The following is a 26,462-nucleotide window of genomic DNA, read 5'->3' on the forward strand; positions in this document are numbered from 1 at the left end:
TTTAATTATAAACCCAATCTTGGTGTTGTAATAAAAAAGATAATCTGTGTTGAAACTATTACTGATTGTGGTAACTGGATACTCTGGCTTGAGACTAGAGAGCTGCTACTAGGGGACACCTGAGGCTGCCTAGTTATAATGGAGATACATGAGAGATAATGCTAGAGAGTTGGAGAGATGCTGCTAACAGGGGAGCTCTGGAGCTGCCTATAGATCACTAATGGCTAATAAGTCAAGATATTTCCTACCCTTCCTCCCTCAATGCCACCCTTCACCTCCCAGCTTTCCACCCATGCCTCCTGCCCCTTTTGCCCGACCCCCTGTTGGTCAGCCACCTTCTAAATAACTCAGGGAAACTGAGATTTCAGAGGATATTCTTTACTCTTCTTTTCTCAAGAAAGGGGGTTTATTGGGAACAAACAGGATGGGGATTGAGGTGAAGGAGATAGGGGTGTCCCTAATCTACAAGGGAAGGTTATGAAGGTTTAAAGAAATGTCAGTCTAGTCACAATTGTGACACAGAGATAGCCAGAGAGATGGAGGACAAGTATTTTTCTTCTTCCTTCTTCAGTCAGACAATCTTTGCTTGAATAATTCAAGTCCCAACTCTGCCAAAACCCACAAAGGTCTCTCTCTCTGCCTAAGTCGGGAAAGCCAGCTTCTTTTGATCAGGAACCCAGAGAAGAGATTTCTCTCTTGGTCAGTCACCCCCAGATAGAGAATCAGTTCCTCCTTTCTGACCATGCTCCTAACTGCCTCCTCCTGGGAACATTCCATTTGGAATCTTCACCTTGATTTTGCAGATCAGATCTCCAGCTTGGTCTGCATGTCTCGCTTGTACTGCAAATCCTCTCTTTCTTCATGCCTCTTCCACAGTGTGCAGTGTAAGATTTTGGTCTATGCCTAGTTTCTTCCAAATGCTTTCCAGTTTTTTTGAGAGTTTTTGTCAAATAGTAAGGTCCACCACTCCCCAGCTTGGATTTTTTAGTTCATCAAACACTAGACTATTACTTCCTTATGGTATGTACAAAATCAATAAGTATATAAACCACACTATATCTTATCCAGCAGAAACTGATTTGGTCACTATCACTTTGTAATATAGTTTAAAATTTGGTATTTAAAGGCTGCTTTCCTTTCCTTTTTTCTCATTGATTTCCTTGATATTCTTGACCTCTTGTTCTTCTAGATTGATTTCGTTATTTTTTCTAGTTCTATAAAATCTTCGGTTGTTTGATATGGCACTGAATAAGTAAATAATTTTAGGTAGAATTGACATCATATTGACTCAGCTTATCCATGAAAAATTAATATTTCTCCAGTTATATAGATTTCTATTTGCATGAAAAATATTTTATAATGGTGTTCTTATACTTAACTAGGTTTGTCTTGGCAAGTAGGTTTCAAAGTAATTTATACTTTCTGCTTTTGTTTTGAGTGGAATTTTTCCTTCTATCTCTCCCTGATGTATTTCTTGATGTTGTAGAGAAATGCTGGTGATTTATATGGGTTTATTTTATAGTTCTACAATTTAGCTAAAATTATTAATCATTTCAACTATTTTCAGTTGATTCTCTAGCATTCTCATATCAGCTATGAAGACTGATATTTTTATTTCTTCATTGACTTTTTTTTATTCTTTCAATTCTTTTTCTAGTCTTATTGCTATAGCTAGTATTTATAACATAGTATTAAATCATGATTATAATGGACAGATTTGTTTCACCCTGATTCTTACTGCTTAAGAAAAGCTCCATTTATTACTATTCTTTCTAGTGTTTTAAATTGGAATGGTGGTATATTTTATCTCTATGTTGATTGATAGAATCATGTGATTATTTTTATGGATCTTGTTAATTATGCTGATAGTTTTCCTAATATTGAATCTTCCCATGTTGTGATAAATTGCTATAGTCTCCTTGCTTGTAATCCATCTAAATTTTTTTACATCAGTATTTCTTAGGGAAATCAATTTATATATTTATGTTTCTGATTTTATTCTGCTTGATTTAGGTATCAAAACCATACTTGGATCATAGAATGTATGTGATAGGACTCCTTGGTAAACTATTTTCGCAAGTAGTTTGTATACTATTAGAATTAATTGTTCTTTAAATTTTTGTAAGTTTTCACTTTCCACTCCACTAGTCCTTGGTATTTTTTTTCATTTCAGAGTTCATTTGTGACTTATTCAATTTCCTTTCAGTGATATATTTCTGTTTCTGTTATTCATTCAAATTTATATTTTAAAAATATTTATTTAATTTCATTTTTCAGTGATATTAGGCTAAAAAGCTCCTCACAATTGCTTTACCCATTGGTTGTACAATTGCCCTTATTTTTGAAGCTAGTAATTTGGCTTCTTGACTTTTAAATTAAATTAACAAATTGCTTATTTTATTATTTTTTAAAGCTACTAATTTTATTTTTTAATATTTTTAACTTTCAATTTGATTAATCTCTTAGTTTTGGGAATTTCTATTTTGATGTTTAAGAATTTTTAAATTTTTTCTAGTTTAATTTTTCTTTTTATTTACTTGTCCAATTCATGATGTGAAAAAATCTATAAGCAAATACCCCCCAGAGAAAACTCTATATTGGACACTTGAACAATAAGAATTCTAAGAAGAGCTAAATAAAGAGATTTTTAAAAGAGAAAAATATTTAAATAGTCAAATAGATAGTAGAGGAAAAAATTTAAAAAGAAAATTATAAGAAAAGATTTAGCCACTTGGTCAAAGAGGCATAAAAACCTGAAATATATATATATATATAAACCCTTTTTCAAAACACAATAAATTTAACATTCTATATAACAGAGGACTTTGTAAATATCAATTAAAAATAAGAAACTAAATATTAAAACACTGAAGAATGAGTGGGTAAAGGACTTTGAGCTTCCCTGTCACCTAAGTAACTTTTTATGCTCAGATTCCCTTTTGTTGTTTGCTCATTTTCTCTTTCTATTTATTGATTATGAACTTTATGTTAAAAGCAGGTTCTGTTCTTGTTATGTGTGTGTTTGTTGGAGGTGGGGTTGTGGAACTGTTCCAAGCTGCTGGTGTTTCTATCTTGCTGTTTTCATATTTATTTCTATAAGTTTTCTGGGCATCTAAGGTGGTATAATACAGTGAGAGGTATGGTCTCTGTTATCATCTTGGTTCAACACTGTCTTAATAGGATTTAATGATGGTAAACTAAGATAGAATGGCTTGAGAGTTTTTGATTTATTAGAAAAGTGGGGATATTCCAATTAATAGAATCTCAGCTTCTTCTGTAAAGTTAATGTCCCAAATAAAGGAGGCAGCTCTATTTTATAGTTTGGGAGAGTACAAAAAATAGGAAGACTATAATCATAGATGGAAGAAAATATGATAGAATGGAAATTGGGAATGAGATCTAGCAACAATCCCCTCCTTCCCTCTTATAACTAACAAATATTAATTGTTTGAATCCAGCTGCATATGTAAGGATAGAGGCAGCAAACTAAACTTCTTTGGAAAGCAAACCAGACTTTCACTAAGGATAGCTTGGTGTTATAAGTGGTATATAATTTTAGTGAGTTCTCTTTAGTGGATTTTTTGCCTCTTTTGCCATTTGGCCTCATATTTTGTTGTTTTTTTTCTTTCAGTATTTTTTCCTCCTTTCCTTTCTCAAAATTCTCCTCTACCCTTCTTCTTTGATTTTTAAAATTCCTTTTTGAGCTCTTCTAGGAGTTTTGTTAGGGAATTTATACCTATTCACATTTTTTAAATGGTTTTGAATGTAGCTGCTTTGATTTCTTTGTTTACTTTTGAGTTTGCATATAGATTTTCCTTCTTACAATAGTAACTTTTTATATTCAGGTCCTTTTTTGGTTCTTTGTTAATTTTTTCCATCCTATTTCTTGACTTTTGACTTTATGTTCATGTTTGGTTCTCTTCCTGAGGTAGAGGAAGTATTTTCCGAAACTTCAAGTTTTTTTCCTGCTGTTTTCAGAATTAATTCTGTAGGTATGTAAATATTTAATTCCTTCGACACAGTATAATCTTAGGTGAGGTGTAGTCACTCTTCTCCTTGTCTATGTTCTGTTCTGAATGTTTTTCTGTCCTGGAACTGTGACTTGGGATCTCACTTCTGCTAGTGCCCCTCTTCAAAATGGGACTATGACAAGAAACCATATCTGGGCAACAAAACAGAGTACTTCTCCCAGTGCCACCAAAGGGCCCAGTTATCTTCCTCTGATCATCTGTTTATCACCCCTATAGCTATGGTCTTAGAGTTCTTGAAGGAACTGTCACTGATTCAGTCATTGGATTCTTTTGTTGTTTCTATGATGATAAAAATTATGTGTCACATAAAATGCCTCTTCCTTGTCAATTTCCACCATACTAATATCTTCTCTCTCCATTATGCAATGCTGGTTTGGCTTCTTATAAACTTTTAAATATGTTTTTTTCTCCATTACATGTAAAAACAATTTTAATGGAATTTCTCTTTCTATCTCTTTCTGTTCAGCTTTGTTGGTAATATATAGAAAGCTGATGATTTGTCTGGGTTTATTTTGTACCCTGCAACTTAGCTAAAAATTTTAATTATTTTAACTAGTTTTTTTTAGTTAATTCTCTAAGTATACCATTGTATTATCTGCAAAGAGGAATAATTTAGTTTTCTGTTTGACTACTTTAATTCCTTCAATGTCTTTTTCTCTTATTGCTAAAGCTAGAATTTCTAGCACGATGTTAAATAATAATGGAGATAGGACATTCTTGCTTCATAGCTGATTTTATTAGGAAGACTTCTAACATAACCTCATTGCAATTGATACTTTCTGATAGTATTATATAGATGCTACTTATCATTTTAAGGAATGGTCCATTTTTTTCCATGTTTTCTTGTGTTTTTAATAGCAATGAGTGCTGCATTTTGTAAAAGCTTTTTTTTTTTTTTCCCAGAAACTAGTGAGATAATATGATTTCTGTTAGTTTGGTTATTGGCATGGTCAATTGTGATGTTAGCTTTCTTCATATTAAACCTACCCTGCATTCCTTTAATAAGTCCTACCTGGTCAAAGTGATCCCTGTAATATATTGCTGGTGTCCTTGCTAGTACTTTATTTAAAAAGTTTGTATAATTCATTAATGAAATTGGAATATAATTTTATTTTTTGCTCTTCATGGATTAGGTAGCAGCACCATATTTGTGTCATAAAAAGAATTTGGTAGGATTCCCTCTTGTTCTATTTCCCTAAATAGTTTATATAATGTTCAGATTAATTATTCTTTAAATGTTTGGTAGAATTCATTTGGGAATGTATTTGACCCTAGGGGTTATTTCTTGAGGAGTTAATTGATTTCTTATTCAATATCTTTTTTCTGAGGTGGATTTATTTAAATATACTATTTCCCTTTTGTTAATTATGCAATTAATTTTTGTAAATATTTATCCATTTCATCTAGATTGTCATATGTATTGTCATTTAATTGGGCAAAATAGCTCTGAATAATTACCTTAGCTTCCTCCTCATTAGAGGTGTAATCTCCCTTTTCACTTTTGGTACTGATAATATGTTTCTCTTTTTCTTTTTAAAATTAGATTTACCAGTAACTTTATCTATTTTATTTGTTTTCTCAAGCACTAATTCCTTATCTTATTTATTAATTCACTATGTTTTTACATTCAATTATATTAATATCTCACTTGATTATTAGGATTTCCAATTTTGTCTTCATCTGGGGATTTTTAATTTGCTCTTCTGTTAGTTTTTTTTTTTTAGTTGCATGCCCAATTCATTGATTTCCTTTTTTTTTCTTTCTATTTTGTTGATATAGGCACTCAGGTATATAAATTTTCCTCTGAGTACTGTTTTGGCTGTACCCCATAAATTTTGATATACTGTCTCTTGATCATCATTATCTTCAATAAAAGCAGTAATTGTTTCTATGATTTTGTTCTTTAACCTATCACTTTTGAAGAATTAAATTGTTTAGTTTCCAATTAATTTTTAATTTCCCTCTCCATGGACCCGTATTGATTATAATTTTTATTGCATGATGATCTGGAAAAGTTGCATTTATTACTTCTGCTTTTCTGCATTTGCTTGCGATATTATTATAGTCTAGTATATGGTCAGTCTTTGTATATGTCCAATGTGCTATTGAAAAGAAGATATATTCTTTTTTTTCCCTATTCAGTTTTCTCTAGATATCTATGAAAAATAACATTTCTAAAATTTCTTTTATTTCCATTTCTTATTCCTTATTTATTTTTTGGTTAGATTTACCTAGTTCTGATAAGGGACTGTTGAGATACCTAACTAGTATAGTTTTACTATCTATTTCCTTTTTAAACTCCTTTAGTTTCTCCTTTAAAAATATTGATACTGTGCCATTTGATGCATATATATATTGTACTGATATTACTTCATTGTTATAGTACCTTTTAGCAAGATATAATTTCCTTCTTTATCTCTTTTAATCATATCTATTTTTGCTTTAGCTTTCCTGAGATCATGATTGCCATTCTTGCTTTTTTTTTTAAACATTTTTTTATTTGGTCATTTTCAAACATTATTCATTGGAAACTAAGGTCATTTTCTTTTCCTCCCCCCCGCCCCCCACCCCATATCAGACATGCAATTCCACTGGGTATCACATGTGTCCTTGATTCAAACCATTTCCAACATGTTGGTATTTGCATTAGAGTTTTCATTTAGAGTCTTTCCTCAATCATGTCCCCTCAACCCCTGTAGTCAAGCAGTTGCTTTTCCTTGGTGTTTTTACTCCCACAGTTTGTCCTCTGCTTGTGGATAGTGTTTTTTTCTCCTAGATCCCTGCAGAATGTTTAGGGACATTGTATTGACACGAATGGAGAGGTCCATTACGTTCAATTGTACCACAGTGTTTCAGTCTCTGTGTACAATGTTTTCCTGGTTCTGCTACTTTCAGTCTGTATCACTTCCTGGAGGTTGTTCCAGTCTCCATGGAATTCCTCCACTTTATTATTCCTTTGAACACAATAGTATTCCATCACCAACATATATCACAATTTGTTTAGCCATTCCCCAATTGAAGGGCATTCTCTCATTTTCCAATTTTTGGCCACCACAAAGAGCGCAGCTATGAATATTCTTGTACAAGTCTTTTTCCTTATTATCTCTTTGGGGTACAAACCCAGCAGTGCTATAGCTGGATCAAAGGGCAGACAGTCTTTTATCACCCTTTGGGCATAGTTCCAAATTGCCCTCCAGAATGGTTGGATCAATTCACAACTCCACCAGCAATGAATTAATGTCCCCACTTTGCCACATCCCCTCCAGCATTCATTACTTTCCATAGCTGTCATGTTAGCCAATCTGCTAGGTGTGAGATGATACCTCAGAGTTGTTTTGATTTGCATCTCTCTGATTATAAGAGATGTAGAGCACTTTTTCATGTGCTTATTAATAGTTTTGATTTCTTTGGCTGTGAACTGCCTGTTCATGTCCCTTGCCCATTTGTCAATTGGAGAATAGCTTGAATTTTTTGTACAATTGATTTAGTTCTCTATAAATTTGAGTAATTAGACCTTTGCCAGAGGTTTTTGTTATGAAGATTGTTTCCCAATATGTTGCTTCCCTTCTCATTTTGTTTACATTGGTTTTGTTCGTACAAAAACTTTTTAACTTGATGTAATCAAAATTATTCATTTTACATTTTGTGACTCTATGTCTTGCTTGGTTTTAAAGTCTTTCCCTTCCCACAGGTCTGACATGTATACTATTCTGTGTTCACATAATTTACTTATAGTTTCCTTCTTTATGTTCAAGTTATTCACCCATTCTGAGTTTATTTTGGTGTAGGGTGTGAGGTGTTGATCCAAACCCAATCTTTCCCACACTGTCTTCCAGTTTTTCCAGCAGTTTTTGTCAAATAGTAGGTTTTTGTCCCAAAAGCTGGGGCCTTTGGGTTTGTCATAGACGGTCTTGCTGAGGTCACTTACCCCAAGTCTATTCCACGGATCCTCCTTTCTGTTTCTTAGCCAGTACCAAATTGTTTTGGTGACCACTGCTTTATAATAGAGTTTGAGATCTGGGACTGCAAGGCCACCTTCCTTTATATTTTTTTCATTATTTCCCTGCATATCCTTGATCCTTTGTTCTTCCAAATGAGCTTTGTTATTTTTTTTCTAAATCAGTAAAAAAAAAAAAATTGGAAGTTCAGTGGGCAAAGCACTAAATAGATAAATAAGTTTGGGTAGGATGTTCATTTTTATTATATTGGCTTGTCTTACCCATGAGCAGTTAATGTTTTTCCAATTGCTCTAATGTTTTTCCAATTGCTCAAGTCTAGATTTAGTTGTGTGGAGAGTGTTTTGTAGTTGTGTTCATATAGATCCTCTGTTTGTCTCAGGAGATAGATTCCTAAGTATTTTATTTTGTCTAAGGTGATTTTGAATGGGATTTCTCTAATTCTTGCTGCTGAGCTGTGTTGGAAATATATAGAAATGCTGATGACTTATGCGGGTTTATTTTGTATCCTGCAACTTTGCTAAAGTTGTTGATTATTTCGACTAGCTTTTTGGTTGATTCTCTAGGATTCTTTAAGTAGACCATCATATCATCTGCAAAGAGTGATAACTTGGTCTCCTCATTGCCAATTTTAAAGCCTTCAATTTCTTTTTCTTCTCTAATTGCTTCGTCTAGTGATTCTAGTACAATATTAAATGATAGAGGTGATAATGGGCATCCTTGTTTCACTCCTAATCTTGAGAATGCATCTAGTTTATCCCCATTGCAGATGATATTAGCTGATGGTTTTATATATATATATACTGTTCATTATTTTTAGGAAAGACCCTTCTATTCCTATGCTTTATAGTGTTTTTTTTTTTAACCCTTACCTTCCATCTTGGAGTCAATACTGTGTATTGGCTCCAAGGCAGAAGAGTGGTAAGGGCTAGGCAATAGGGGTCAAGTGACTTGCCCAGGGTCACACAGCTGGGAAGTGGCTGAAGCCAGATTTGAACCTAGGACCTCCCGTCTCTAGGACTGGTTCTCAATCCACTGTGCTACCCAGCTTCCCCCTTTATAGTGTTTTTAATAGGAATTGGTGTTGTATTTTATCAAAGGCTTTTTCTGTGTCTATTGAGATAATCATGTGATTTTTGTTGGTCTACTTGTTGATTAGATCAATTACGTGGATGGTTTTCCTAATATTGAACAAGCCCTGCATTTCTGGTATAAATCCTACTTGATCATAGTGAATGACCCTCCTGATCACTTGCTGGAGTCTTTTTGCTAGTATCCTATTTAAGATTTGGGAGATTGGTCTGTAGTTTTCTTTCTCCATTTTTGCCGTGCCTGGCTGTGGAATCAGTACCATGTTTCTGTCATGAAAGGAATTTGGTAGAACTCCCTCTTTGCTTATTATGTCAAAGAGTTTGTATAATATTGGGATTAGCTATTCTTTGAATGTTTGATAGAATTCACTTGTGAATCTATCAGGCCCTGGGGATTTTTTCTTAGGCAGTTCTTTGATGGCCTGTTGGATTTCTTTTTCTGATACGGGATTGTTTAAGAATTTTATTTCTTCTTCTGTTACTCTAGGCAATTTATATTTTTGTAAATATTCATCCATATCACCTAGATTGGTATATTTATTGCTATATAGTTTGGCAAAGTAGTTTTTAATGATTGCCTTAATTTCCTCTTCATTGGAGGTGAGGTCATATTTTCATCTATGATGCTGTTAATTTGCTTTTCTTCTTTCCTTAATTAGATTGACCAGTATTTTGTCTATTTTGTTTGTTTTTTTCAAAGTACCAGCTTCTAGTTTTATTTATTAGGTCAATAGTTCTATCACTTTCGATTTTATTAACTTTTCCCTTAATTTTTAGGATCTCTAATTTGGTTTTCTTCTGGGGGGGGGGTTAATTTGTTCGCTTTCAAGTTTTTTTAATTGCATTTCCAATTCATTGATCTCTGCCCTACCTAATTTGTTAATATATGCACTCAGGGATATGAATTTTCCTCTGAGTACTGCTTTGGCTACATTCCCATAAGGTTTGAAAGGCTATCTCACCATTGGCATTTTCCTCAATGAAATTATTATTTGTTTCTATGATTTGTTCTCTAACCGATTTTGGAGTATCATATTATTTAATTTCCATTTAATTTTTGATTTGGCTCTCCATGTTCCCTTACTGATCATTATTTTTATTGCCTTATGATCTGAAAAGGTTGCATTTATTATTTATGCTTTTCTGCATTTGTATGCCATGTTTCTGTGACCTAGGGTATGTTCAATCTTTGTGAATGTGCCATGTGGTGCCAAGAAGTAGGTGTATTACTTTTTGTCCCTATTGATTTTTCTCTATATGTCTGTTAACTCTAATTTTTCTAAGATTTCATTCACATCTTTTACCTCTTTCTTATTTATTTTTTGATTTGATTTATCTAAATTTGATAGGGGTTGGTTCATGTCTCCCACTAATATGGTTTTACTGTCTATTTCCTCCTTCAATTCTCCTAGTTTCTCCATTAGAAATTTGGATGTATACCATTTGGTGCATACATGTTGATTAGTGATATTTCCTCATTGTCTATATTCCCTTTTAACAGAATATATTTACCTTCCCTATCCCTTTTGGTTTGGTCTTTTTTTGCATTGGCTTTGTCAGATATCATGATTGCAACTCCTGCCTTCTTTCTATCAGTTGAGGCCAAAAAGGTCTTACTCCATCCTTTAATTCTGACCTTGTGAGTATCTACCCGCCTCATGTGTGTTTCTTGAAGACAACATATGGTCTGGTTTTGGATTCTAATCCATTCTGCTATTTGTCTACCTTTTATGGGTGAGTTCATCCCATTCACATTCAAAGTCATGATTGTCACTTGTGGATTTCCTGGCATTTCGATATCCTCCCCTAATTCTGACCTTTCTTCTTTAGCTATAATCTTTTAAACCAGTGATTTATTTCAAATCAGTCCCCCTAGTTCCCTCCCTTGATATGCTTCCCTTTCTAGCCCCTCCCTTTTTGTTCCCTTCTTCTTTGTTGGTTTTTGGGTTTTTTGTTTGTTTTTTTAGGGTCTGTTAACTTCCCTCCCCCCTCTTCTTCCCTCCCTTTTTATACTCCCTATCCCCTCCTTAATTTCCCCTTCTCTTTTACCCTGTTGGATAAGATAGAATTCAAGATCCCAATGGATCTAGATGTTCTTCCCTCTCAGAGTTGATTTCACTGAGAGTAAGGTTTAAGTAATACCAATAAGCACTCTCTCCCTCTACTTCTTATAAGAGATTTCTTTCCCTCCCCTTCCCATGTGTATCTTTGTGTGAGAAAGATTATTCTATTTATTTTTTTCTATTTCCTGAAGTATATCTTAGTACCTTCAATGGTCCCCCCCTCCCTTTTTCTTTCATTCCCCCCTTTCTCCATATCATCTTGATGCCCCAATCTTTCCCTATGCATGATTCTTCTAACTACTCTAATGATGCATACAATTTTTGAGACTTACATGTTATATTTTCCCTACATATTAATATATATATAATTTGATATGTGTAATCTTTATAGAAGAGAGTTTGAATAAAAGAAAAAGATAACATTCTTCTCCTTTTCCCTTTCCTTCATATTTACATTTTCATGTTTCTCTTGCTCTTTGTGTTTGGATGTCAAACTTTCCACAGAGCTCTGGTCTTTTCTTTACAAATACTTAGAAATCTTCTATTTTGTTGAATGCCCATACTTTCCCCTGGAAGTATATAGTCAGTTTTGATGGAGAGCTAATTCTTGGTTGACGACCCAGCTCTCTTGCCTTTCTGAATATCATGTTCCATGCCTTACGGTCATTCAGTGTGGAAATTGCAAGGTCTTGTGTGACCCTGATTGGCATTCCTTTATATCTAAATTGTCTTTTTCTGGCTTCTTGTAAGATTTTTTTTTTTTTTTTTTGCTTGAAAGCTTTGGATTTAGGCAATTACATTCCTGGGAGTTGTCTTTTGGGGATTTAGTGTAGAGGGTGTTCTATGAACTCTTTCAATGCCTATTTTGCCCCCTTGTTCTAGAATCTCTGGACAGTTTTCTTTGATGATATCTTGTATTATGATATCCAGATTACTGTTTATTTTTGGCTTTTCTGCTAGACCAATGATTCTCAGATTGTCTCTCCTTCCTCAGTTTTCCAGGTGTGTCACCTTGTCAGTGAGATATTTTATGTTATCTTCTAATTTTTTAGTCTTTTGACTTTGCTCTATTAATTCTTCCTCTTTTGGAAGATCATTGTCTTCCAGTTGCCTGATTCTGACCTTTAAAGACTAGTTTTCCTTTTCAGTTTGGTCTGTCCTGCTTTTTGAGGCTTCAAGCTGTTTCTGCAATTGCATGTTTTCGTCCTTCAGCTTGCTGAGTTCCTTTTGCATTATTTCCCATTTTTCCTGCCAAGAATGCTTCCATCTTTTTGATAACTTCCAATTTAAAGTCTTCAAGTTCTTGTGGACAATTTCCATTACTTTTGGAAGGTTATGGAGCATTTGTTTGTGTTTCCTCTTCTATTTCCTCTGTATTCTGTATTTTCCCTCCATAAAATGTATCCAAAGTCACCCCCTCCTTCTTGCTTTTCTCGGTGTTGGGAGGCTGTTGTTCCTGAGCACTGTTTGTCATCTCTGTTTTTTTCTCCCCTTTCCAGTATGAAATCTGAGTGAGGAGGGCTTGCTTTCAGTGTAAGGGTCTAATGATCAAGGCTTTAGCCTCGGGCTAATTCTAGGTTCTCCACACCTGCACTGTCTTCCTGGGGGAACCCAGGGTCTGCCCTCACCTGCCTGCTGGCGTTTTGGGTGTTACTGCTCTCAGATGTAGGTCTTTGGTGGTCTTAGTTAACTCCCAAGACCTGTGGGTGCCCCTTGCTCACTTTAGGGGATCCCTTCACGCACTCATTGATTATAGCGCGCTAGTTCTGGGTACCCACGATCTGAGTTCCCCTTGCCCACCTGCCAGCGTTTTGGGTGTTACTGCTCTCAATTTTAGGTCTTTGGTGGTCTTAGTTAACTCCCAAGACCTGTGGGTGCCCCTTGCTCACTTCAGGGGATCCCTTCACGCACTCATTGTTTATAGCGTGCTAGTTCTGGGTGCCTATGATCTGAGTTCCCCTTGCCCGCCTACCGGGGTTTTGGGTGTTACTACTCCCAGGAGTGGGTCCTTGGTAGTCTTAGTCAGGTCCCCAGACCTGGGGCTGCCTGTAGTTCAGTCCTACGGTGCCCTTCCCTCACTTGTTGATTCTGGTCAGTTCTGACTTTAACTCTGGCTCCAGATGTATGGTGGGTGGGGGGAGGGTCGGTCAGCTTTTCATTCCCTTATGTTGTGGAAATGCTGGAATCCCACCTACCTTCAGTGCTGTGCCTTAGTGTGGGGTCCCTTCAATCTTATGAGTATAGTTGGGGATTTTTTTGGGGGGGTCTTTTGCAGTCATCTGTGTCATTGGGTCTGAGTAGAGGAAGCGAGCCATGTCTACTCTGCAGCCATGCTTACCCAGAAGTCCGCTTTTTTTTTAACTCTAGATGATGAATAATAAATTCTGCTCCAGCCTTTTATCTTTACTCTGTGTGTCATCCTGCCTCAAATGTGTTTCTTGTAAACAACATATGGTAGAATTCTACTTTTTAATCCACTCTGCTATATACTTCTGTTTTATGGGTGAGTTCATCCCATTCATATTCACAGTTCTTATTACTGTGATTTGACCTCCACCTTCTTTCCCCTTTTTGATCCTGTTTTTTTTTCCTTTCACTCTCTTCCTCCTCACTTGTGTTTTGCTTTTTAATCACACCTCCACTTCTGTCTCACTTCAGTTGCCCAGCTTCCCTTGACTTATTACCTTTCTACTTCTCTTTAGGGTGAGATATAGTTCCATACCTCAGTGAATGTAGTTGTTATTCCCTCTCTGAAGCAGGTAAGATGAGAGTAAGTTTAAGCTTTGCCTGTCACCACCCTCATCCTCCCTTTCACTGTAATAATTTTTCATGTCTTTATATGTTATATAATTCACCCCATTCCAACTCTCCCTTCCCTTTTCACTCATTACAATCTTCTTTTTCATCCCTTGATTTTTTTTGCATATCATATCATCATAAGCAGCTTACTTCCACATCTTCTGTCTATGTTCCTTATATCTGCTCTTCTACAAAGAACAATATTTAAGAATTAATGATATCCTCTTTCTATGTAGGAATACATAGAGTTTAACCTTACTGAGTCCCTCACATTTTCTCTTTCTTATTAACCTCTTTAATCTTCTCTTGGGTCTCATGTTTATACTTCAGATTTTTTGTTTACGTCTGCATACTTCCTTAGGAATGCTTAGAAATCTTCTATCTTATTGAATGACCATCTTTTCCCCTGAAAGAATTTACTCAGTTTTGCTGCATACATTACTATTGGTTTTAAACCCTGATCTTTTGCCTTCCTGAATATCATATTCCATGCCTTCCTATCTTATAATGTGAAAGCTGCTAAGTCCTGTGTGATCCTGTTTGTAGCTCCATGGAATATGAAGTGTTTCTTTCTGGCTGCTTGAAGTATGTTCTCCTTAACTTGGAGGAGAATTTTAGCTGTTATATGCCTAAAAGTTTTCATTTGAGGATTTCTTTCTGGATATGATCTGTGGATAATTTCAATTTCTATTTTATTTTCTTATTTGAAGTTTTCTTTTTCTTTTGATCATGGGTTTTAGGTAGCTAATCTCTACTGGATCTATTTTCTAGGCTAGTTGGTTTTTCAATGAGACATTTCATGTTTTCTTCTGTTTTTTCATTCTTTTGATTTTGCTTCGTTGCTTCTTGATGACTCATAAAGTCATTAGTGTCTACTTGCCCAATTCTAATTTTTCAAGAAATAATTTTCCTCTGCCAGCTTTTGAGTCTTCTTTTTCATTTGCCCCACTTCTTCTAGCATTGATTTCATTTCTCTTCCTAATTTTTTTGTCTCCTTTATTAATTGCTTTTTGAAATCCTCTTACAGAATCTACATCCAATTCATATTTTTCTTTAGGAATATGCATGTGTTTGTGCCTTGCTCTTTGTCTCCATAAAAATTCTCTATAGTTAGGTGTTTTTATTTTTGTTTTCTACTCATTTTTCCAAACTTTTTATAGGTAGGCTCTGTTCTCTTGGAGGTTAACTTATCCCCTTAAGCTTCAGTCCTTCCTTGATTCTACCCTTAGCTTCATTTCTGGGTTTCTGTCAGTTTCAGTTCTACCTAGGTAGTATGATGGCCTGAGGGCTGGGAGCTTTGAGAGCCACCAACCACTGCTGACTCAATTAACCCTTGAGAATGCTGATGGCAGAAATTCTCAATTCAGTCTTGTGTGAAGCTATTGGTGTCATTTTGTGCTTGGTCAAATAAGGCGCCCAACAGATTGCCTTTCCCTTATGCTTTTGATAAGAGTCTCAGAGGGCCCAGTATAGGATCCACCAACTACCCTAAATTGGCATCTATGTCCTCACCACAGGCCCTGGCTGAGACTTCTGACTTCACTTCTGGGTCCACACATATCAGGTTTCTTCAGAACAAACTTCCTGGGCTGGAATTCAAGACTCCACTGCATTTTTACTTAGAATCTCAAGGGGGTATGCATTAGCTAGGACCTCTATCTGGTCAGGTAGGGTCTCAAGGTCTGAATTTTGCCTTAGGCTCAGATTCAGAATCTGATGCAAACAAGTATGGGATAGGGGTGTGTAGCTTCCTTTGGGCTTCTTCCCCACTTCTTGTTATAGCCTCCTATTGGCTGTGCCTTTCCTTCACATCAGTACCCCAGTACTCTATGCCTACCTTTTAGGTTTCTCTTCTTGAAAGTTGCTTTACTCTGTCTCCTTGTTGGTCCTTTTATTCCTGCATTTATTTTGTGGCCTTATTTTAAGATTGGTTGGAAGGGATTTTCATGGTGGTTTCTAGCTTTCCTGTTTCTACTCCACCATCTTGGCTTCAGAATCAGAAGTCTCTGCCTAACTTTTAAATTGTTTTCTGGAGGAAAGTTGCTCCACTTCATCTCCTTGTTGGTTTTGTCACTCTCATTTTGAATTATTATTTTAAGATCAATTGGAGAGGATTCATGTGCTTCAAGCTTTTCCACCTTTTACTCTATCACCTTGGTTTGAACAGCCCTCAATCTCTAAAATAATTTTTTAAGATTCATTGTTAAGAAATTTTGAGTTCTAAATGCTATCTCTCTTTTCCACCCTTAATTCCTTATGGCTTCCAACCACTCTCCCTTCCTAATATGGCAAGCAATATGTTATAGGTTTTATATATGCAACAATGTAAAATATTTTTCCATTTTATTCATTTTGTGAAGGAGATCTCAAAAGAAAAAAATGAAGAAAATGATATGTAATATATTTTGGTCTGCATTGCAACTGCATCAGTTCTTTCTCTGAAGGTAGATGGCATTTTTGCATCATGAGTCTCTGGGATTGTCTTGGACCATCATATTGCTGAGAATAACTAGGTCATTCACAGCTTTTCATAAAAAAAATCACTTAATATGTACAATATTCTTTTGTTCTGCTCATTTCACTTTGCATCAGTTCATGTAAATTTTATAGGTTCATTCTGAAGTCTTTCTGTTTGTTATTTATTATAGAACAGTAGTACTCCACTAAAATTATATACTACAACTTGTTCCCTAGTTGATGGATAACCTACAATTTCCAGTTTTTTATTACCATGAAAAGAGTTCCAATAAATATTTTTGTACAAGAAAATTGCCCCCTACTTTTTCTTTATCTCTTTGGATGTAGACTTAGTAGTAGTATTCCTGGATCAGAGTTTATGAACAGTTGTAGAGACCTTTGGGCAGAGTTCTAAATTGCTTTCTAGAATGTTTGCATCAGACCACATCTCTACTCAGAATGCTCGTATTTCAATTTTCCCACAACTCCTCTAAAATTTGTTAATTTCCTTTTCCATAATATTGGCTAATTGGATAAAAGTGAGGTGGTTCCTTAGAGATTTTGTTTTAATTTTAATTTTTCTAATTGAAAGTGACTTAGCACCAGTCCTGAAATTGGGAGGACCTGGTTTCAAATTTGGCCTTAGACATGTCAAAGCTGTGTGTCCTTGAGCAAATCACTACACTCTAGTCGCTTAGTATTTCCAACTCTTCTGTCTTAGAATTGGTGCTCATGTATCTTTTGGCCATTTATCAATTGGAGAATGACATGTAGAAAAGTCAAATTTATAAAAATATATTTGAGAAATAAGAACAGTAGCAGAAATGCTTTCTGTACAAACTTTTTCCAATCTCCTGCTTTCCTTGTGATATTGGCTGAACTGACTTTGATTGTATAAAACCTTCTAAATTTAGCATAATCAAAATGATCTGTTTTTCATCCTTTAATGTTCTCTATCTCTTATCTGGCCATAAGTTTTCCCCTCATCCATATATCTGATAGGTAAACTATTTGATGCTCTCAAACTTTGCTTATGATATAACCCTTATGTCTAAATCATATGTGCATTTGGGCCTTATCTTAATGTGTGATGGCAGTTGTTGGTCTATCCTCAGTCTCTGCTCTACCATTTCCAGGTATTCCCAACAGTTTTTTGTCAAATTGAGAGTTCCTAACCCAGAAATCTGGGTCATTTGATTTATCAAATGCTAAATTGTTATCATTTATTACTAGATATTATGTACCTAATCTATTCCACTGAATCATGACTCTGTCTTACCCAGTATCCTACTGTCTTGGTCATTACTGTTTTATACTAGAGTTTTAGATTTGGTACTGCTACCTCACTTTCCTTCATATTTATTTTTCATTGAATCTTTAGGGGGAGAAAAGGGTTATTTTTAAAGGGTTGGACTGGATTATTTAAGTGTGGTCATAAGGAATTTGTAATTATTCAAAAGAGCTTTATTTAACATTTATTTACAAAATGTAGAAAGAGTGAAGTAAGAAAATCAGAGACACTATAGGGTAAGATATCTAGCTTAAGGTGGATTTTTCTGTGTAGTGTGTTAGGGTTGTGATGGTGCAGCCCTTGTGGATGTCAGCACCGATCTCGAACTCCACTTCTTTCTGGGTTGCCGTTGCTGCTGCTGCTGCTGCATCCTGGTCTGGAGGCTTCACTATGGCTCAGCCAGAAGTGCTGAACCTCAATAACGAGTATGTTCCTGAATATTAAAGTACACAGGACTATAATCAAGAGCGACAATAGACAAAATGTGGCATGCAGCACAGATGAAAAGAGACCAAGACACATAGTTTCAACAATCAACAGCAAAAAGACATGGAAGGATTTTAAAATTGTGGACTTGTGATCATGAGGTTATGTCGTGAAGATGAGGAAAAAAGTGAAGAGAACTCGAGTTTTGGTTATTTGCAGGCTTACCAGGCATGTCGCCAAACTGAAGTCAAAAAAGGGTACTGAAGATACATTAGTGAAAAATCAAAGATGAACACAAAGATTACTTGAAGAAATTAATGCTATGAAGGATGTAAAACCTCATGAAGTAACTAAATCTGCTCTCAATGATGATATCAACTTTGAAAAAATCTGCAAAAATCCAGATTCTACAGCAACTGAAAGAACAATTGCTAGGCTAGCTAAACATCCATTATTGAAGAAAAAAAAAATAGATGCACTAAAAGCTGCTGTCAGAGCATTTAAAGATGCAAGACAGAATATTACTGAAGGCGATTCATTGAAAGATTCTTCAGAAGAAAATTACAGTGAGGAGACAGGGATAAAGCAAAGCTCTCATAACAATTTGAATAAATTCAAACACCAAGAAAGTACAGTAAAAAAGGGAGGAAATGTTAAAACATCAAAGAAGCCAAACATACTTGAAAAAAATGGGTAAGGTAGAACATGAACAAAAAATGGGGAACCCTTCACATGTGGCATTAAAACCTTCTCAAATGTCTTCCCAGATTGATTGTGAAACCCAAAATACACCTGTAGAACCAGAAAAGAAAAATCTCCCCAGTACTAACAAGGTAAACAGATAAAAAATTTCTACTGTTACTAATAATAATGACAGTGATCTGGTAGAACAGAGTGAAGAAGAAAAGGAATATTTCGATGATAGCACAGAAGAAAGGTTTTATAAACAGTCTTCACTGTCTGAAGATAGTGATAGTGATGATGATTTCTTTATTGGTAAAATTAAGCGAACCAGAAAGAAGGAAAATAGTTGATCTTCATTTAAGGACCAAAAGACTCCCAAAAAATCATTTCCTGAAAAAGAAAAGTTTGAGACTCTGAAGAGTGTGGAATAAATGAGGCCAACTACCAAAGCCAGGACACTAGAATCAACATTTTTTTTCTTCTTTATCTGAATCCAGAAGGACAAGAAGAAATGACAGAGAACATCCTCCTAAAAACAGAAGTCCAGCATGTCAACAAAATGAAACTCAGATCAAGAATCACCTTGACAGAGGTGTGCATACAAAACCTGAAAATAAGAAGTCTCAGTTGCAGCAGCCCCTTCAGCCTTCTTGGGAAGTAAGTTGGAAATGAAAAGAACAAATGTCTAAAATTACAGAATTTCAAGGGAAAAAATTACATTTGATGATGACTAGTATGTTTTTTTAGGTGTGAATTTTTGCATTAGTTAAGATTTTACCTATTTTTTGTCTATCTGTTTGAAATAATAATTTTTACTTTTTATTTTTTAATATCTTTCTTTTGAATACTTTAAGGAGGCAGACTTATAAATATTTATTTTGTTTTAATTCCATTAGTTCTATAATTAAGTCTGTCTATGTGGTGCACATCTGACTAAATTACATTAAAAAATAAAAATTACTCTAATGATGCCTGTAGGAAAATTAAATATCATGTTCTTGAAAAGTCTTCAGATGTTAAAATTTTGTTGTTTTAATATTTAAAGATATTTTTACATTGTGTTTTTTAGTCTCAGATTATACTAGTTTTATTTATCATGGTCAGTGTTTCTTTCACCTGTGCAGTTGTATTTTGAAAGCAAGTATGAGTATATATTTATATACACACATATATACATAATATATACACATATATATACATAATTAACATTATAAAGAGAAAAGTAAAACTAAAATTAATTTATTTGTTTATGAATGTTACTAAATTTTATTGATAATATTAAATATTAACACTATAAAATAATGGTTAATAGATTTAAAATGAAATAAAATAAAAGGTTAATCCTCATTAAAACTAAAACATTGAAATTGTTATGATCCTTAAAATTAAAGTCTTAAAAATTAAATTTTAGACTTTGAAGAAATAAAAAAAAAGATATCTAGTTTAAGCACTAAGTAATTTATTCCCAGCCTAGGCAGGGAGATTTAGTCCTTAGACCTCAGCAAAGCTGAGGACCTGGGAAAGTCTCTTCAGAAAAATCCAGCAGTTAAGAGTCATCTTTTTCACTCACCATGTGTCAGTTCAAAGGAAGAGATTTTAGAACAGCCTCACCAGTAAACAGGGTCTCAGGTCCAGTCAGCACATTCTTCACCAGCCTCTACTTCAAAGAATGATGACTTTCTAGTAGAACTCCACTCAGGAAGATGTCACTCCCTTTTAAAGACACTTTCTCTTACATCACTTCCTCTGCCTTCCTCTAATTCTACATCTTCCAATCACAGTTGAAGCCCTGCTTTAGGACTACCCAGGAGGCAGTCAGGTAATTCTGATTCATCACCCACTATCCCACACATGGGTCACATACCTCCCCCACTTAAGTATGAATGGAGTTTTACACCTCTGGTGAGGAATCTAAAAATGGGCAGATCTTCCTACTCAACTTTTAAGTAGGGTGTTTACACTTTTGGTGATTAAGTCTAAATATAGGCAGAGGTTACAATTTAATCTTCATAATCAGGGGAGAGTTAATTATTTTCATTTTCACAATCAGGGGAGAGTTAAATTTGATCTTCACAATTCCTTTGATACTCTTTACTTCTTGTTCCTCTAGATGAATTATTTTTTTCAGCTCTATAAAATGATTTTTGTGTACTTTTATTTGTATGGCATTAAATATGCATATTAATTTGGGGTTAAATTATCATTTTTATCATATTGGCTTGCCCTACTCATGAATAATTAACATTTTTTCCAATTATATAGATTGAAATTTTTGTGAAAATTGTTTCGTATTTGAGTTTATATAGTTTTTGCCTTTATAGATAGACTCCCAAGTATTTTATATTATCTAATATTAATTCAAATGGAATTTTTTAATCCCTTGTTGTTGAGCTTTATTGGTAATATATAGAAATGCTGATGACTTCTGTGAACATAGTTTATATCCTGCAGCTTTGCTTAATTTGTTGTTTATTTCAATGAATATTTTAGTTGAATATCTATGTATGCCATCTTATCATCTTTGAAGATTGATATTTTTTCTTCATTGCCTATTTTTTCAATTTCTTATTCTTTTCTTTTTTGCTACAGCTAATTTTTCTAGTACAATATTTAATAACAGTGGTGATAATGGAAATTTTTGTTTCACCCCTGATCTCTTTGGAAGGCTTTTAGCTTGTCTCCATTACAGATAATAGATAATATTTATAATTTTAAGGAAAGCTCCATTGGTTTCTGTGCTTTCCAGTTTTCAATAGGTATGGGTATTATGTTTTGTCAAACGTGTTTTCTTCATTTATTGAGATAATCAAATGTTTTCTGGTGGCTTTCTTAACAAAGGTCAATTATACTGATGGTTTTGCAATATTGAACCAGCCTAATTTTGCAGGTATATGTCCCATCTTGTTTTAATGAATAATTCTTAAGATATAATACTATAATCTCCTTGCTGGTTTTCATTTAAAGTTTTTGCAACAATATTTATTATGGAAATTGTTCTACATTTGGTTTTTTCCCTCCTCTATTTTTGTTCTTCCTAGTTAGTTAGTAGCACAATATTTTTGCCATGGAAGGAATTTTGCATGATTCCTTCTTAGTCTGTTTTTCCATGTAGTTTATATCCTACTGGGATTAAATGTTCTTTAAATATTTGGTAGTGTCAGTATAAATATCCGGGACCAGGACCAGAGTTTTTAATGGCTTATTAACAAAAGGGAGAAGGTGAAAGATGAGAAAGAGGAGATGGAGTTGCATTTCTCTTAAAGAAGAGTTACTCTAAGAATGACATCTCCATTTAGCTGGCCTAAATCCCTTTTCAAAATTTCAGACACTCAGTCAGTTCAGTCAGAAGTGGAAGGAGAGCCTTGTGCTTTTCCTCTTGAACTTATGTACTCTCCAACTCCTGCCTCTGTAGCAACTTTGTACACTGATACTCCAGCAGAAATCTGGGAATGCCAGGCCATTGTGGGAGCTGTTGGGTGCAGCCATTTTTTCCTCATACAGTAGAATTCACTTATGAATCCATTCAGCACTGGAGAATTTTTTGGGGAAGTTCATTAATAGCTTGTTCAGTTTCTTTTTCTTCTTATAGACTTTTGATTGCTTTCCTACTATATTTTAACACTTATATTTTTTTGCCCCTATCTCTATGAGTTTTATGGGTACAGAAAATGCCTTTTCTGTTTCTTTAGATTTCCCCTTGAGATGAGGGAACAGTACTCCATGCCACAGATACATGATTGTTTATTGAATTCATCTGATTCAGTAAGTGCTTGTTATTTTGTTATATGTATATGCATGTCACATATCAAAGAAGAAGTTTCTTGGAAAGATCTGAAATAAATATTTTTGGGATTTTAATTTCAGGAAGTAGACCAAACTATCCATAATGATTTATCAAGGCCACAAAAATGAAGACCGAGTATACCACCATTCTGTATTATAAAAACTAACAGATGAAAATACATTCATAAATGTGAGAATCTGAATGATATCATGATTTTTCAAGGAATAATTCAAAGTACATAGAAAAAATGATATATAACATTTGTCATTCATATGTAGCATTTAGAAAAAGAGTGATCAATAATCATAGAAAAATAAAGGCCATTTCCTAATCTATAGTCCACTGGCACAAAGATAAAAATATAGAAAAGCTTTGAAAGCAACAGAAGAGCGATTGTGTCAACATTAGTCTTATTTTGTTTAACCAACTACTCCAGTGAATCAGAAAGCTATGGAAATTGAAACAAGCAATTCTCCAGTTGGACAATGCATGGACACGTGTACCAGTCAAAGTCTACATGTTCAAAATTACATAAATTATCAACCTACAGGAAACATGTTTCCCAGGAGTTACAACTCTATGAATATCAAATACCACAGAAGAAAAAGAAAATGTATATCTACTAACTGTGGAAAGATATTTAGTAATAAGTCTAAGTTGAATGTTCATCAGAATGTCCATTTGGGACAGAAGCCCTATATATGTGCTGAATGTGGTAAAAGATTCATTCAGGAGTCAAATCTTAATATCCATCAGAGAATCCACAGAGAAATGCCCTATATATGTGCTAAGTGTGGGAAAGAATTCAACTGGAAGTCAATATCTCATAATCAAAAAAGAGTTCACATTGGAGAGAAGCCTTACATATGTGAAGACTGTAAAAAAGGATTCATCTGTAAATTAAGGTTTCATGATTATCAGAAAGTCCACATTGAAGAAAAGCCCTTTGGATGTAATGACTGTGGGATGAGTTTCAGCCAGAAGGCTTTATTTCATGCTCATCAGACAATGCACATTAAAGAAAAATACTATAAATGTGATGAATGTGGGAAAGGATTCAAATGGAAGTCATACCTTAATGAACATCTGGAAGTCCACACTGGAGAGAAGCTCTATATATGTGATGAGTGTGGGAAAGGATTCAAATGGAAGTCACACTTGCATAAACATCTGAAAGTCCACTCTGGAGAAAAGTCTTATATATGTGATGAGTGTGGGAAAGGATTCAAAAGAAAGTCAACCCTTCATACACATCTGAAAGTGCACTCTATAGAAAACTCATATATGTGTGATGAGTGTGGGAAAGGATTCAGACAGAAGTCACACCTTGATAGACATCTGAAAGTCCACTCTGGAGAAAAGTCCTATATATGTGATAAATGTGGGAAAGGATTCAGACAGAAGTCAAACCTGCATGAACATCTGAAAATCCACACTGGAGAGAAGCCCTATATATGTGATGAGTGTGGGAAAGGATTCAGACGGAAGTCACACCTGCATGAACATCTGAAAATCCACACTGGAGAGAAGTTCTATATATGTGATGAGTGTGGGAAAGGATTCAAATGGAAGTCAACCCTTCATAGACATCTGAAAGTCCATACTGGAGAAAAGCTCTACATATGTGTAGATTATGGGAACAAATTCACTCAGAAAAGATATCTTCATCAACATCAGAGAGTCCACACTGGAGAAAAGGTCTTTATATGTGATGAGTGTGGGAAAGGATTCAAATGGAAGTCAAACTTTTATAAACATCATAAAATTCACTCTAGAGAGAAGCCCTACATATGTGTAGATTAAGAGAACAAATTTGCTCAAAAGAAATATCTTCATGTACATCAGAGAGTCCACACTGGAGAGAAGCCCTTTGTATATGATATGTGTGGGAAAAGATTCACTCATAATTCAAGTCTTCAGAAACATAAGAGAGTCCATATTGGAGAGAAACCATATAATTGTGATATGTATGGAAATGGATTTAGAGAAAAGTCAAAATTTAAATATCATCAGAGATTTCATATTGGATTAATCCCTATTTTTATGAATGGTAATTTATTTAGCTGGAATTCAGTAATTCACAATCAAGACTGTTCCCTCCAGATAATTCTTCTACATGTGAGGAGTATAAGAAAAAATTTAAATAAGTGTCAAAGCTTCATGACCATCAGAGAGTCTACAATGGAGATTTACTCTGCCTTTGGAGAGTTACTTAATGGGCATGTTAAAGTTGTCAGACAAAATTTAAAAATTCATGAAAATTAGAGAATTGACATTGTTAGAAAACCTCTATTTTGGGGATGAAGGCAGGTAAATGATCCAGCTGAATTTAATTCCTTGTAATAAATAGTGTCCACAATAGATAAGTTCTGTATATGTAATGAATGTGATAAAGCATTAAATCAAAAGGTTATATTCACCAGAGGTATCTGTGATAAATTTTGAGAAACGTTACATGCCTCAATTATTTCTTCTTTATGTAAGAGTTCCCTTAAAATGATAAAGTTTTTAAATATAACACTTATGGATAGACTTGTATTCAAAACAAAATAGAAATCTAAAAAAATGTTTCCAATTCATTAATCAAGAAATCCTTTAAGGCATTTTCCATACAAATAGTTCAGACAATAAGTCCATATTTCAAAAAATGGATTCTTCTCACTCGTTGCTCTTGAAATAAGCACATGAATTTTATATTAAACTGATACAAAATGCCCTGAGATGACACTATACTCTCTAATGTACATAGTGTTAAAGAACATAAAGTTAATTTAAACCAATGGATAAATTCACATAGCTGCAATAGAGTTCATTTTACTATCTTGAGAGTGACAGGAACAGCAAGACTATGTCATTTCTGTTAGACATTTGCTTTCTTTGCTAATGATCTCTGCCATTATGTCCTTCTCCTCAACCATAACCTCTTTCCGAATTCCTAACTTTTTCTTCTGGTTATCACAAGCATTTTTAGAACTGTTTCATATAACATTTTAGCAATGGTTTTGATTTGCTCATTAACTTATTAAGAAACCTAGTAAATTCTGCCTTTCATATGAGGTTAGCTTTTAAAAATTTTTCTTCTATGCCTACATTTTGTGGAGTTTCTAAAATAAAATATATACAATTAAAGATTGTGTCTGCATCCTTTGATATAGGCATATGAATTTTGATGTTTTGTTTTACATAATAATTTAAATTATTTTCCTAAATGTGAATCATCTTTGATTCCTTCGTATAAATTCAACTTGATCATAATTAATGATTTATGAATAAAGTGCTTTAATGTTCCTGGAAAGAAGTAATATGACTATTAATTAGATTTTATTAATGATATTTTTATTTACATTTCAATTTGTAAAAAAATTGGGTAGTTAAAAATTGTGTAATTAAATATTAAGAAAAAGTGGATAGATTTATCCTGTAAATCCATTTAAGTACCACTCTGTCTTTTTAGATAAAGAACTTCAGCCTTCTATCAACATAATTGCCCTCAGGGAAAAAATTTCTCTCTCCCCTCTTTTTTTAAAGGTCTCAATTTTATCTTAACAAATTTCCACTGAAGTTTTCTGAGATTATATGTTTCATGTTGTCTCCCTCCCTTTCTTCCTCTGAGCCCTCTTGGAGATGGCAAACAATTCAATCTGGGTTGTACGTGTATTATGCAATTTGTCCATATTATTCATTGCTATAAGTGAATAATCTTATAAAACCAAAACCTCAAATCATATACCAAAATAAACAAGGGATAAGTCATATATTTTCATCTGCATTACTACTCCAACAGTTCTTTCTCCGAAGGTGGATAGCATTCTTTTTCATAAGTCCCTCAGAACTGTTCTAAATCATTGTATAACTGTTAGAAGCAAAGTCTATCAGATTT

The 26,462-nt window shown here is 34.3% G+C and overlaps 1 protein-coding gene across 3 annotated transcripts in view; it reads left to right on the forward strand.

Moving 5' to 3' along the window:
- Nucleotides 1-25,869, forward strand: part of LOC100619973 (zinc finger protein 484-like) — a 29,327-nt gene extending 3,458 nt beyond the window's left edge. Inside the window, exons 2-4 of one of the 3 annotated variants that reach the window (XM_016422045.2) lie at nucleotides 19,296-19,455; nucleotides 22,488-22,560; nucleotides 22,663-25,869. In XM_016422045.2, the coding sequence (XP_016277531.1) occupies nucleotides 23,033-24,385 (1,353 nt within the window). In that variant the 5' untranslated portion in view covers nucleotides 19,296-19,455; nucleotides 22,488-22,560; nucleotides 22,663-23,032 and the 3' untranslated portion in view covers nucleotides 24,386-25,869. Of the gene's footprint in view, nucleotides 1-19,203; nucleotides 19,456-22,487; nucleotides 22,561-22,662 lie in introns of those variants that run through there. The other 2 variants (XM_016422044.2, XM_016422043.2) reach the window with 2 other exon arrangements.
- Nucleotides 25,870-26,462: the final 593 nt, after the last annotated feature.

The sequence above is a fragment of the Monodelphis domestica genome, chromosome 4, assembly GCF_027887165.1.
Source record: "Monodelphis domestica isolate mMonDom1 chromosome 4, mMonDom1.pri, whole genome shotgun sequence".
NCBI classification, from domain to species: Eukaryota; Metazoa; Chordata; class Mammalia; order Didelphimorphia; family Didelphidae; genus Monodelphis; species Monodelphis domestica.